The sequence below is a fragment of the Gorilla gorilla genome, chromosome 3 (assembly GCF_029281585.2).
Source record: "Gorilla gorilla gorilla isolate KB3781 chromosome 3, NHGRI_mGorGor1-v2.1_pri, whole genome shotgun sequence".
Lineage (NCBI taxonomy): Eukaryota > Metazoa > Chordata > Mammalia > Primates > Hominidae > Gorilla > Gorilla gorilla.
In genome coordinates this window covers 148,358,422-148,373,349 of record NC_073227.2, presented here as the reverse complement: position 1 = coordinate 148,373,349, position 14,928 = coordinate 148,358,422, and the positions used below count along the sequence as shown (strand labels likewise).

The following is a 14,928-nucleotide window of genomic DNA, read 5'->3' as shown; positions in this document are numbered from 1 at the left end:
TGCCTGAGCTCCACCGTCTGCCAGATCAGTGGCAGCATTAGATTCTCATAGGAGCATGAACCCTATTGTGAACTGCAAATGCGAGGAATCTAGGTTGCATGATCCTCTGAGAATCTAATGCTTGATGATCTGTCATTGTCTCCCATCACCCCCAGATGGGACCATCTAGTTGCAGAAAAACAAGCTTAGGGCTCCTGCTGATTCTACATTATGATAAATTGCACAATTATTTCATTATATATTATAATGAATAACAGAAATAAAGTGCACAATAAATGTAATGCGCTTAAATTATTCCAAAACCATGCCCCCCAGTCCACAGAAAAACTGTCTTCCATAAAATTAGTCTCTGGTATCAAAAAGGTTGGGGATCGCTGCTCTACAATATGTAGTCTTTTATGATGGCTTTCACATACTGTCTTCATAATGCTTTCATATTGTATCACATATTAGTCCTTCATTTCTCTTTCTCTGAAGCAGGTTAGAGAAAAAAGATCTTAAGACAAAAAATAAAAATTTAAAAATTGGCCAGGCACAGTGGCTCACCCCTGTAATCTCAGCACTTTCGGAGACTGAGGCAGGCAGATCACTTGAGGTCAGGAGTTTGAGACTAGCCTGGCCAACATGGTGAAACTCCGTCTCTACCAAAAAATACAAAAATTAGCCAAGCGTGGTGGGGCATGCCTGTAATCCCAGCTACTTGGGAGGCTGAGGCAGGAGAATCACTTGAACCCGAGAGACAGAGGTTGCAGTGAGCCAAGATCGTGCCACTGCACTCCAGCCAGGGCGACAGAGTGAGACTCTGTCTCAAAACACAATAATAATAATCAAAAACAAATAGTACTTCATTTCTTTTGATTGCCAAATACTCTATTGTATGGATATACCACATTCATCCAAACATCAGTTAATAAAAATCTGAGTTCTGTTCATTTTTTGAAATGCTGAAATGAACATTCATGTACAAGAACATGACATCTGTGTGGGCAAATGTCTTTGTTTCTTTGGATTACATATATAAAAGTGGAATTGCTAGGTTACATGGTAACCCTATGTTTAGCCTTTTGAAAACTGCCAGACTGTATTCCAAAGCAGATGCACCATTTTACATTCCCAGCAGCAGAGTATAAGGGTTCCAATTTCTCCCTTTCCTCACACTTGTCAGTATATCTGTCTTATTATAGTTATCCTTTTGGGTATAACAACGATTTTATTTCAATTCCCCTGGTGGCTAATGATGTTAAGCAACTTTTCAAGTGCTTATTGGCCCCATGTATATCTTCTTTGAAGAAATGTCTACTCAAATTCTCTGCCCATTTTAATTTATGTATTATTTTTTAGAGACAGGGACTTGCTTGATTGCTCAGGCTGGAGTGCAGTGGCACAATCACAGCTCACTGTAACCTCAAACTCCTGGGCTCACACAATCCTCCTGCCTCAACCTCTGGAGTAGCTGGGAATACAGACACACACCACCACACCTGCCTAGTTTATATCTTTATGTTTTTTAGAGACAGGGTCTCACTAAGTTGCCCAGGCTGGCCTTGAACTCTTGTTTACCCATTTTAAAATTAGGTTATTTGTCTTATTGATTTGTAAGAGCTCTTTGTATATTACAAATATTTTTCAACACACACAGACTGGTAAAAACTTTTTTTAAAGAAAAATTTTTAGAAGAAAATAAGCTCTTTGCCCCTCCCTCCTTTGATTTGCAAATATTTTCTCCTAACCTGTTATCTTTTTTTAGGTATTTTTAGAAGTTTTAGGTTCACAGCAAAACCAAGCAGAAAGTACAGAGTATACCACAGATCCCCTGCACCCAAACACAACCTCCCACACTATCATCCTGCACTAGAGTGATACATTAGTTACAATAGATGAAAACACTGACAGTATTATCAAAATTGTCCTGTACATTTTCTATGGGTTTTGAGAAGTGTACAATGACATGTATCCATCATTAGAACATCATAGAAAATACTGTCACTGCCCTAAAAAACCTGTGCTCTGTCCATTCATCTCTTCCCCTTCCAACCATTGGCAATCACCGATCTTTTTACTGTTACTATAGTTTTGCCCTTTCCAGAATGCCACGTAGTTGGAATCATACAGTATGTAGTCTTTTCAAATAGGCTTTTTTCACCCAATATAAACTAAGTCTTTGTATGAATCCATGTCTTTTCACAGCTTGATAGCTCATTCATTTTTGAGCTCTGAGTAAGTCCGCTGTCTGAATGTACCACAGCTTGTTTATCCATCCACCTATTCAAAGACACCTTGGGTTTTTCCAAGTTTTGACAATTTATGGATAAGCTGCTATAAACATTCACGTTCAGGTTATTGTGTGGCTACACATTTCAACTCATTTGAGTAAATTTGCTAGATCCTTTGGTAAGAGTTTAGTTTAGTTCAGTTTTGTACGAAATTGTCAAACTACCTTCCAAAGAAGCTGTACTGTTTTGCATTGCCACCAGGAATGAATGAGATTTCCTAATGCTCCACATCCTTGCAAGCATTTGGTTACTGTTTTGGATTTTGGCACTCCTAATGAATCTACAGTAGTATCTCGTTGTTTTTACTTGCAGCTCCCTAATGATATTTGATGTTGAGCATCTTTTCATATGCATATTTGCTGTTTATCTTCTTTGGTGAAGTGTCAGCTCAGGTCTTTCAAGTTTTTTCTTTTTTTCTTCAATAAGCTGGTCTATTGACCATTTTTTAGTGAACCATTTTTAAATTGGGTTCTGTTTTCTTAGTCTTAATAGTTCTTTGTATATTTTGGATAATAGCCCTCTATCAAATTTGTCATTTGCAAATATTTCCTAGCAGTCAATGGCTTCTCTCCTTTTTTAAAAAAATTTTTTGTAGAGACAGTCTCACTATGTTGCCCAGGCTGGTCTCAAACTCGTGGTCTCAAGCAATCCTCCCACTTCAGCCTCCCAAAGTACTGAGATTATAGGCATGAGCCACTCATTGCACCTGGCCTTCCTCATTCTCTTGACAGTATCTTTCACTGGGCAGAAGTTCTGAATTTTAAAGAATTCTAGCTTATTATTTCTTTCATGGATTATTTTGGTATTGAATCTAAAAAGTCATGATAAGCCCAAGGTCATCTAGATTTTCTCTTAGATCATCTTCTAGGACTTTTATGGTTTTGTCTTTTACATTTTGGAGGATGGTCTGTCCACTTTAATTTTTCTGAAGGGCGAAGATTCATTTTTTTTTTTTTTCACATCAATGCTCAGCTGTTCTAGCACCATTTGTTGAAAAGACTTTTCTCTATTGTATTGCCTTTGCTTCTTTGTCAAGCATCAGTTGACTGCATCTGTGTGGGTCTATTTCTGCACTTTCCATTCTGTTCTATTGATTTAGTTGTCTATTCTTTCACCAGTACCGTACTGCCTTCATTACTGTAGCTTTACAGTAAATCTTGAAGTCAGGTAGTGTCGTCTTCCAATTTTCAATGTTGTATTAGCTATTCTGGGTTTTTTAGGTGTTTTTTGCCTCTGGAGATATCCACAAAATCATTTGCTGGGATTTTGATTGGGTATACTAAATGCATCTCAATTTAACAAGACCATAAACTGCACAGAATCTATGGTTATGTTGGAAAGAACTGACATGACATTATTGAGTCTTCCTATCTATAATATGAACAAGGAATGTTTCTCGATTTATTTACTTATTCCTTTTTTTGTTTTGGTTTTTTTTTTTTTTTTTTTTTTGAGACGGAGTCTTGCTCTGTCGCCCAGGCTGCAGTGTGTGACATCGGCTCACTGCACCCTCCGCCTTCAGGGTTCAATCTGTTCTCCTGCCTCAGCCTCTTGAGTAGCTGGGACTACAGGCACGCGCCACCATGCACGGCTGATTTTTTTTTTTTTTTTGAGACAGAGTCTCGCTCTGTCGCCCAGGCTGGAGAGCAGTGGCGCGATCTTGGCCCACTGCAAGCTCCGCCTCCCGGGTTCACGCCATCCTCCTGCCTCAACCTCCTGAGTAGCTGGGACTACAGTCGCCCGCCATCACGCCCGGCTAATTTTTTTGTATTTTTAGTAGAGACGCGGTTTCACCGTGTTAGCCAGGGTAGTCTCCATCTCCTGACCTCGTGATCTGCCCACCTCGTCCTCCCAAAGTGCTGGGATTACAGGCGTGAGCCACTGCGCCCAGCCCCTTTTTCTTTCATCAGGGTTTTGTAGTAATCCTCAGATAGATCCTGTACATATTTTGTCAGATTTATAACTATTTCATGTATTTGGGTGCCAATGTAAATTGTATTGTGTTTTTTTGTACAAACAGCCCCAGGCTTATGATAGTTTGACTTATGGTTTTGCCTTTACAATGCTGTGAAAGCAAGAGGCACTTAGTAGAAGAAACTGTACTTCAAATTTTTAAATTCTCCCAGGCCAGCAATACGTGGTATATTTTCTTGCAATGCAGGGCAGCAGCAGTGAGCCATTCTGTTTTTTACTTTCAGTATAGTTATCAATACATTATATAAGCTATTAATACTTTATTATAAAATATGCCTTGTGTTTAAATGATTTTGCCCAACTAAGGCTAACATAAGTGCTCTGAGCATGTTTAAGGTAGGCTAGGCTAAGCTATGATGTGTGGTAGGTTGGGTGTACTAAATACATTTCAGTTTAACAGTGTATTTTCAATTTATGATGAGTTTATAAGCATGTAACCCCAACATAATTTGAGGAACATCTGTACTGGCTTTTCACTTTCTGTATGGTGTCCTTTGAGATTCAAAATTTTTAAATTTTGATGATGTCCAATTTACCTGTTTTTATTGTTTGTTGCTTGTGCTATTAGTGTCATATGAAAAACCACCATCAAATCCAAGGCCATGAAGATTTTACACATTTTATTCCAAGAGTTTTATACTTTTTCCTCTTAAATTTATGAATTTAATTCAAGTTAATTTTGATACATGATGTAAGATAGGGAGGGACCCAACCTCCTTCTTTTGTTTGTAGATATCAAGTTGACAGAGTCCCAGTTGTTGAAACAACTATTCTTTCCATACTGAATGGTCTAGGCACATCTGTTGCAAAGTCAGTTGAAAATAGACATGTTTATTTCTGGGCTCTGAATTTTATTCCATTGATCTATATGTTCATCCTTATGACAGCACCACTATCTTGATTACTGCAGCTTTGTAGTAAGTTTTGAAATCATAAAATATGAGTCCTTCAATTTTGTTTTTTGTTTGTTTTGCGAGTTTTCACGCTTGTTGCCCAGGATGGAGTGCAATGGCGCAATTTCGGCTCACTGCAACCTCCACCTCCCGGGGTTCAAGCAATTCCCCTGCCTCAGCCTCCCAAGTAGCTGGGATTATAGGCACACACCACCATGCCCGGCTAATTTTGTATTTTTAGTAGAGACAGGGTTTCACCATGTTGGTCAGGCTGGTCTCCAACTCCTGACCTCAGGTAATACACCCACCTCGGCCTCCTGAAGTGCTGGGATTACAGGCGTGAGCCACCGTGCCCGGCCGTAATTTTGTTACTTTTTAAGAGTGTTTTGACTACTATGGATTCCTGAAATTTCCATATGAACTTAGATCACCTTGTCTATTAAATGTGTATCCTTCAAACTGCAATTTGCAAACTTTAATAACTTTAATCAGTACCCTTTGTCCAGATATGAAGTTACATTTAAATACTAGATTCATTTACTGCTCTCTCTCCCAGTTTGTGTTGTTACAGTAAATCTATAAGACATAATAATTGCTTTATACAGTTAATATTCACTTAGGTTTATTCATGTATTTATTACCTGTTTTGCTCTGCAGTCCTTTCTGTGTCTCTGATAGGTAAAATCACTTTTATTCTACCCTTTGGGACTTTCTTTCATGAGGCTCTGCTGGTGGCCATTTCTCATATTCTACACTCTTACTGAAAGATATTTTTGCAAGGCCTACAATTATAAGTTGATAGTTATTTTCCCTTGGCAAATTAAAGCTATCATTCCAATGTCTATTGGTTGTCACTGTTGGGAAACTAGCTATCAGCTGTCTAATGATTCTTCTTTCTTGAAAATAATCTCTTTTTTTTCTGGCTAAACTCTGACACCTCTCCTCAGTTCTGTAGAGGTCCTAATTGCCTCTTATAATAATGACTTGGCTCCATTCTCTCTACCCTTTCATTCTGGAACTCTGACTAAATGTATATTTTAGACCTTCTCCGTTATCCTATATTCCAAGTTTCTTGCTTACCTTTTTTAAAAAAATAAAAATAAAAATAAAAAGCTTTATAATAAAATCTACTAGATGTTAAATTACAAAACTTGATTAAAACTTACCAACCAATAGCAAAGACTGTACAAAATCATTCTGTATCCTCTTTTCATATATTCTATTTCTTTGCTACTATGTGGAAATTTCTGAATAAATTCTTGGGAACAGTCTTCCAATTGACTAATTCTCTAATTCTGTCTAATCTGTTGTTAATCCCTTCAATTGATTTGGTTCTTAATTTTAATCATAATTGTTTTTACTTCCAGTTCTATGGTTATTCTTTAGGATTTCTTCTTCTCTACACATATTTTTATTTCCTTAAACACAGTAAGCCTAGCTACCGCATATTTTGTTTAATAATCTGACTATCTAAATTATTTTAAGGGGCCAGGCATGGTGGCTCACGCCTGTAATCCCAGCACTTTGGGAAGCCGAGGTAAGCAGATCACTTGAGGTCAGGAGTTCGAGACCAGCCTGGCCAACGTGGTGAAACCCCATCTCTACAAAAAACATAAAAAATTAGCCAGGTGTGATGGCACACGCCTGTATTCCCAGCTACTTTGGAGGCTGAGGCAGGAGAATCACTTGAACCTGGGAGGCGGAGGTTGCAGTGAGCTGAGATGGTGCCACTGCACTCCAGCCTGGGTGACGGAGTGAGACTCCATCTCAAAAAAAAAAAAAAAAAAAAAGATTATTTTAAGGTATGTTTCTGCTGCCTGTAACTTTTGCTCATTCTCACATGTGAGATCTCACTTTCTTGTTAGATTATTCACTTTATGTGCTGCTAACTTTCCTTGCAATATAATGTGAATAAAGGAGGTCTAAGATAAAGGTGAATATTTTCATACACAAAAAAATCTTTATTTTCATATGCTAGGTGTCTGGGAAACTAAGAGACCACAATCACATTAAATTTACAACTAGTGCTTCCTTTAGTCACCCAGAGTATGAACTTGGGTTGCATGAATACAACTTCTAGCCCAATTTTTTCCTCCCTATTCTGCTCAGCACAACCAGAAAAACATTGTTGTTGTTTTTTTGTTTTGTTTTGTTTTGTTTTGTTTTTTTGAGATAGAGTCTTGTTCTGTCACAAGGCTGGAATGCATTGACGTGATCTCCACTCACTGCAACCTCCACCTCCCGGGTTCAAGTGATTCTCCTGCCTTCAGCCTCCCGAGTAGCTGGGACTACAGGCACGCGCCACCATGTCCAACTAATTTTTGTATTTTTAGTAGAGATGGGGTTTCATCATGTTGGCCAGATGGTCTCAATCTCTTGACCTTGTGATCCACCCACATCGGCCTCCCGAAGTGCTGGGATTACAGGCGTGAGCCACTGCGCCAGCCAGAAAAATATTCTTTATAGAGTCCCTTGGGCAGCAGGTAGGAAGCAAGTTTAGTTCTTCCACTGTAAGTGTATTCTTTTGGGGTATCTTTTTTCTCCCATAGATTTTTGGGGAACAGGTGGTATTTGATTACATGAGTAAGTTATTTAGTAGTGATCTGTGAGATCTTGGTGCACTTTTGGGTACCAATTAAATGGGAAAAGGAATCCTATGGGAATCCACAATTTTGACTGGTCCCTGAGTTTATGGTTTTTACCCGTTTTGGGTAGCTTCTACAAAGGGTCCTAAGGGTAAAACTAAGTTTCAGTACTTCACTTCTGTATAGTTTTATCCTGATAATAACTTACCTAGCATATCTTCAAAGATTTTAAGCAGATATTTTCTTACCTATAAGCCTATCATTTTAGCAGTCTTCAGCAGTAAATATATGCCAAAAACAGAATAAAGCCTTTACTCACTCTTTGGTCCAGTTCAACATAGCTTCTGGATCCACCAAAACTTTTTGCAGAGGTCAAAAATGAGTACTAAACTGCCCTATCAATTTGGCATACTTTTCATTCCTATCTAATTCAACCTGTAAAGTTGCTGACACACCTGATTATTCTCTTCTCTTAGAGCCAGCTTTTGACTTCCACAACAACACACTTTCCTATACAACTCCTATATAATCATTCCTCAAGGCTCAGATGAGACAGGTCTTCTCACTTCTATATTTCCTCTGCCACCTGTTTGTCTTAGCCGACCAATTCATCTTCTATATGGACAGCCTGTTAACTGGATTTCTTCTGCCCACTCTTGTCCCTGTACAATCCATTCTGTGCCAAAACAACCAGAGTGATCTATTAAAAATAAAAATTAGACGTCACACTGCCTTTGCAAAACCTAAGGTACTGGATTTGAACTTTAGATAAACTCCACATTATTTAACATGGCGCATAAATGATGACTCCTGCCTATTCATCTATAATTAACATTTTATATAATACCGTAGGCAAACTGACCTTTTTTCCAGTTCCTCAAATACACCAAAATCTTTTCTGCCAGATCCTTGACATTTACTGTTCCCTTTTCCTGGAATACTGTTTCCCTACTCTTTGCTTGGTTATGTCCTACTTCCACTTCAGATTTCACTATTACTGACTTTCTCAGAGGCCTTCCCTGACTACTCAATGAAATAGCATCCTGTTTTTTTCTTTTAGAGTATTTATTGTAATTTGTGATTAAGTACTTATTGTGGGTTTATTTTTAAGTCTGTTCCCCCAGTTAGCTGTAGGTTCTAGGCATGTAGAAACCCTATTTGTTATCTTCTCACTCTGTGCCCAGTTTCTAAGCAGTGTCTGGCACATAGTAAGCACTCAATGAGTATATGTTAAATGACTGATTTCATACCCTTTAAGCAGACCCACAGGAAAAGTACAAGTCTAATGAGATACTACATGTAGAAGACAGAATCAGAACCAAAGGGGATGAGTTAAATGATGGGAATGTACATAAGAATCAGGTCAAAGTAAGACATATCTGCAATTATAATGGTTAAAGTTATATAAGCCAAGATTACTTTCCGTTAATATTTAATGAATAAGATCAGCACATGCCTCAAGAACTCAATACATGGCTTTTAATTATTGTCTATAATTTAAGGAAATAATCACCTACAAATAGAATGTTTCTCAAGTTGGCTTACAAATTTGTTACTTGGCAGACTGAAAACATTTCCCACAGAACAAATATTATACACAATGGTTGGGTTCCTTTGGTTAATGCATAATGTTTACTCCATAATTTATTTACCCACTTTAACAAACATGAATTGAACATTTCTTTGTGCCAGAAACTATTCTAACACTAGAGATACAATAGTAATGAACAAATAGGAAAAAATCCTATTGTCATTGGTATTACATCCATGGTTTTTTCTCCAAGAGAATAAAAGTAAGTAAAATATATAGAATTATAGAAAATGATATATGCTATGGTGAAAAACAAAGCTGGGTAAAGGGATAGAGAATGGGGGAAGGATAATTTTAACTGATTATTAGTAGAATGTACTAGTATCTCTGTTCTAAAAGGATTTAAGATAGGTATTACTTACCGAACCTAAGTATTACAAATAAAATAGCAATGCTTACACTAGGAAAGACTTTCAACTGAGAAGCATTATAAAAACACACTTCCTTTCCCACAGCAGTAGGACAGGCAGAGAACTGCTAAGGCTCTAAGTCACGTAACAAGCTATCATAGCCTGAGGCAGGTCCTCCAAGAAGGCAGTGGTTACAGAAGGCTAAAAGCAGTACTGGGGATTCCAGGAAGAAAAGAAATGAGGAGCCAAGAAGGCTAGCACACTTCTTGTTGATGATATGAAGCCCCATCGACAGGCAGTCCCCTCTACTCAGCCACTAATTGGCTAGCTTTTCTTCCTACAACTTTATTTCCAACCAAGATCAGTTTCCTATTTGGCATATAATGTTATATAACTTTCCCTTATTATACCCTCTACTGAAAACAAATATTTAACTATTGGGGCTTTTCTGATAAACTTAATAGCAGAAAAAGATTCCTTTTATCCCCATATCTGTACCATTATAATTCATATTGAAGGAATGCAGATACCTGATAAACTATTCTGGTTCTCTATTTTACCTTAATAACTAGGATAGGAACCAGGATCTGGGGTGAAATGCAAGAAGTTAAAAAAAATTAGAACAAGATTATAAAAAGTAACCCTAGCACCACAGTAATGACTAGACCAAGAGAGATAATCATCCAGTTTAGTCATTTATAGTTTGTCCACAACCATTTCCACTACCTTAGATCATGCACCATAGACTAAGTGGGGAAAACAGAAAGAGGCAAGAAGAGTACTCTCTAAAGCCACTGGCTCATACAGCTGGGGTGAGAGCCAGGTAAGCAATGAGCATATAAATTAAGCCTGTCCACAGTAACTTGTTTTTATTCTTTCATACGAGAAAGGGCGTTCTCAGTATTTTCACCTAAAACAAAAACAAAAAAAAAAACAAAAAAACAAAAAAAACAAGGGTTTAAGTCAGTGAGTGCTAATTTTCTTTTGTAATTACAGTATTCATCACGCTGTTACTTTCATAAAATAAAATGATTCCTCAGGTGGTAATTATCAGGTATATTTCCAGGAATTTTTCAAGTTAAATGCAATGTATTTATATTCAACATTTCATAAAATAGAGCCTCAAGTTCGAGAAAATATAAACAGCAACATACAATCAAAACAAAGCATCAGTAGAAAGATGTTGGCCAGAAACAATTACCTTTATGGCTGTGTGTTTGTTTTCATCTTCTTCCATCCATAGATCCTGTTCATAATAATATAAACCATCATTGATAACTTTAGCAAGTTCAGATGTGATTTTTGCCCGAGACATGTGGGTGCCTGTTCGATCTCCTCCAGGATGTTTTTTCACATAAGGTGGTGTCTGAGTTACAATCAAAATCTTGTTTAAGTCTTGGTCATCAATTTCATAATCTGAATCATTATCAGACCAATCAGTAAATGTGTTTTTTCGTCCTATTTGTTCAATCTCTTCATCAAACAAAAAATCAAGTTCTTCTTGTTCTGGTTCTTCTGAAGAACATAGCTGATTTAATGACCCTTCAGGGACAGACACTGATTCCTGAAGGAAGAAATTGGTAATTTATATAAAAAACTTTCTATCATTTTTAAATTAAATGTCATAAAACAGTGTTGCAAGTAAGTAATATCAAGCTTTTATGCTCAATTGCTAGTTTAACAGCCAAACTGTAAAAGAAAATCAAGTTAGTATTATTTTGGCCCAGTAAATTTAAGACTAAAGAAAAACACAAAGTTGAATAAAGAAAGGATTACATTAAAGACTCTTTTAGAGTTGGAATAGTCTTAATCATCCATTACATTGCCCTGATTCATTTTACTGATTAAAACAAAGGCCCAGAGATATGAAAGTATTTGCCTATGATTTCATAATTATAAATAGAACCAATTATCTGGTTGTGGATTGCTGTAATCCAAGCTACTCGGGAGGCTGAGGCAGGAGAATCATTTGAACCTGGGAGGCAGGGAGGTTGCAGTGAGCCAAGATCGCGCCATTGCGCTAGAGCCTGGGCGACAAGAGCGAAACTCTGTCTCAAAAAATAAATAAATAGATAGATAGACAGATAGATAGAATCAAGGTCTTCTGATTTTCAGAGTCAATGGTCTTCCCTATTCCGAACCTTTTTACCTCACAATGATAATAACATAGTTTCTGAGCTAATCCCTCTACTCTATCCTCATCCCCATTCTACATGGCCCAGTTTTCATGTCAAATTCATGCTAACATTCAGCAAATGTTAAAATGTCTACCCCTCAGGCCAGGTGCAGTGGCTCACACCTATAATCCCAGCACTTTGGGAGGCTGAGGCGGGTGGATCACAAGGTCAGGAGTTCAAGACCAGCCTGGCCAACATGGTGAAACCCCGTCTCTACTAAAAATACAAAAATTAGCCAGGCATGGTGGCACGCACCTGTAGTCCCAGCTACTTGGGAGGCTGAGGCAGGAGAATTGCTTGAACCTGGGAGCCAGAGGTTGCAGTGAGCCGAGATCACGCCACTGGACTCCAGCCTGGGAGACAGAGCGAGACTCTGTCTCAAGAAAAAACAAAAACAAAAACAAAAACAAAAACAAATTGTCTACCCCTTCTATAGAACTTTAAACAGCTAGGCCAGGTGCAGTGGCTCACATCTGTAATCCCAACACTTCGGGAGGCCAAGATGGGCAGATCACCTGAGGCCAGGAGTTCAAGACCTGCCTGGCCAACATGGTGAGACCCCATCTCTACTAAAAATGCAAAAATTACCCAGGTATGGTGGCACACACCTGTAGTCCTAGCTACTCGGGAGGCTGAGACAGGAGAATTGCTTGAACCCTGGAGGCGGAGGCTTGAACCCTGGAGGCGAAGGCTGCAGTGAGCTGAGATTGTGCCACTGTACTCCAGCCTGGGTGACAGAGCGAGACCCCATCTCAAAAAAAAAAAAAAAAAGAACTTAAAACAGTTGTTGGTTTACATTAAAAGTCTAAGCTTTTAGATCCTAGATCTTATAACATGTAAACTAGTTTAAAACTCCCAACAGAAAGAAGTAGTTCCTACTTGGTGTTACATTCATTTTTTGTCCTCTGGCCTATTTTACCCTTCAGTTCATGCTAACTTCCTATGTCTAGGAAAAAAACAATTCCTCCCTTTCAAAATTCCCAATAATGTAGATCCATATTCATTTAGTCGATAACTATCTGAGTGCTTCCTCTGAGCCAGGCACTGTTCTAGGCAGGGACAGACAGCAATAAATTTAACAACAACTATGCCCTGATGGAGCTAACATTCTAGTAAACAGAAGACTACCCAAGATGTTTTTACTAAAAAAAGACAAGTTGTAAAACACTGTGAATATATATTTTTTAAAATATTGATGATATATTTTAAACTATATATATTGCTTTTCACATTTGCAGGTACATGATAAAAGTCTAAGAGAATAAACAAACTGTTAAATTTGTTTTTGTAATTTCTGAGGAAAAGATCATTATTAAGAGATTAGGGGTTGAAGATGACTTAAGTTTGCATGCTTATTTGCAGTAATAATACACAGTGCAAAGAATAAAAACAATAAATCCACATCAATACTGAAAACAAGTATTACTATCAGAAGATCAAAGACTTTTATGACTTTCGGGAAAGCAGAAAATAAATAGGATTGTATTGATAATAAACAAAAGCAGAGAAAACAGCAACCTAGAACTGATACAAAGGTTAAAGGGGAAGCAAAAGCCATTGATCCCGCCAGGGTTCTAGAAAGTTTTGAGATGGCAGTTACAAGGAGTAGGAATGGACTACTGGATGGCAATCAAAATAGGTATTTGGAAAACCAACTATAGAACACAGCTGGAACAGTCGATCCAATCCCTTTATCTCAGAATATAAAACTATATAAAGATCGCTCCCAACTAAAAGCCCAAGAATTACTTTCTAAACAAAATAAGATTTGACAAGAGAGGGCTCATGTGTTGTGTACTGGGGCTGAACAGAAGTTGAACACATCCTAGCATTATTCTGAACCTCTAAAATAGAGCTGGGGGGGAGGAAAAGAAAAGGTAATTTCACCAATGAATGAGATACACTAAGAAATTCTACATCCCAGAGAAAAGTACTCCTTTTTTTGTTTTAGCAATTTTGGAGAAAAAGAGCCAGCATCCCTATTCTCTGCCTAGGTGTCCAAGTCCATAGGACGTTTTCACTTACCAAGAACGTGCAATCAGCTGGGCACAGTGGCTCACGCCTGTAATCCCAGCACTTTGGGAGGCCGAGGCAGGTGGATCACCTGAGGTCAGGAGTTCGAGACCAGCCTGGCCAACATGGTGAAACCCCATCTCTATTAAAAATACACCAAAAAATTAGCTGGGTGTGGTGGCAGGTGCCTGTAATACCAGCTACTCGGGAGGCTGAGGCAGGAGAATCGCTTGAACCTGGGAGGCGGAGGTTATAGTGAGCTGAGATCACGCTGCCATTGCACTCCAGCCTGGACAACAAGAGCGAAACTCTGTCTCAAAAAAAAAAAAAAAGAGTGTGGAATCATACCTCACGTTAAACAAAACAGCCCACTAGATGAGCAGATTAGATCAAACAAGAAAACCATGCATATTTACTAATATTAATATGAACTATCAACCAAAAATCGCCAGATATTAAGAAAGCATTCAAAAAGCAACCAAAACAATGATGGAAATAATGAAAATATCAGAAGAGAACTTTTTTTAAACACCCAAGGCCCAGTATTTAGATGATCTATCAAGGAGGTCCAACATCAGATGAAAACAGATACCAGAAAGTGGAAATAAGAGAAACATTAGTTTCTCCCAAATGAAGAACATGAATACTCAGCACAATGCATAAAAATAGACCAGACAGAGCAGGACGCGGTGACTCACGCCTGTAATCCCAGCACTTTGGGAGGCTGAGGCGGGCGGAACACGAGGTAAGGAGATCAAGACCATCCTGGCTAACACGATGAAACCCCATCTCTACTAAAAATACAAAAAAAAAAAAAATTAGCTGGGCGTGGTGGCAAGCGCCTGTAGTCCCAGCTACTTGGGAGGCTGAGGCAGGAGAATGGCATGAACCCACGAGGTGAAGGTTGCAGGGAGCCGAGATCGCGCCACTGCACTCCAGCCTAGTGACAGAGCAAGACTCCATCTCAAAAAAAAAAAAAAAAAAATAGACCTGACTGGGCATGGTGGCTCATGCCTGTAATCCCAACACTTTGAAAGATCAAGGTGGGTGGATCACTAGAGCCCAGGAGTTC

General features: G+C 38.4%; 1 protein-coding gene across 21 annotated transcripts in view; it reads right to left on the bottom strand.

The window, feature by feature from the left end:
- Window positions 1–14,928, bottom strand: part of LARP1B (La ribonucleoprotein 1B) — a 202,235-nt gene that overhangs the window by 83,400 nt on the left and 103,907 nt on the right. For 19 of the 21 annotated variants that reach the window (XM_063705537.1, XM_063705533.1, XM_063705536.1 and 16 more), the window contains one exon: window positions 10,868–11,230. The exons of the other annotated variants lie outside the window; for them this stretch is intronic. In XM_063705537.1, coding sequence (XP_063561607.1) covers window positions 10,868–11,230 — 363 coding nt within the window. The remainder of the gene's footprint in view (window positions 1–10,867; window positions 11,231–14,928) is intronic. 21 annotated transcript variants of the gene reach the window in all.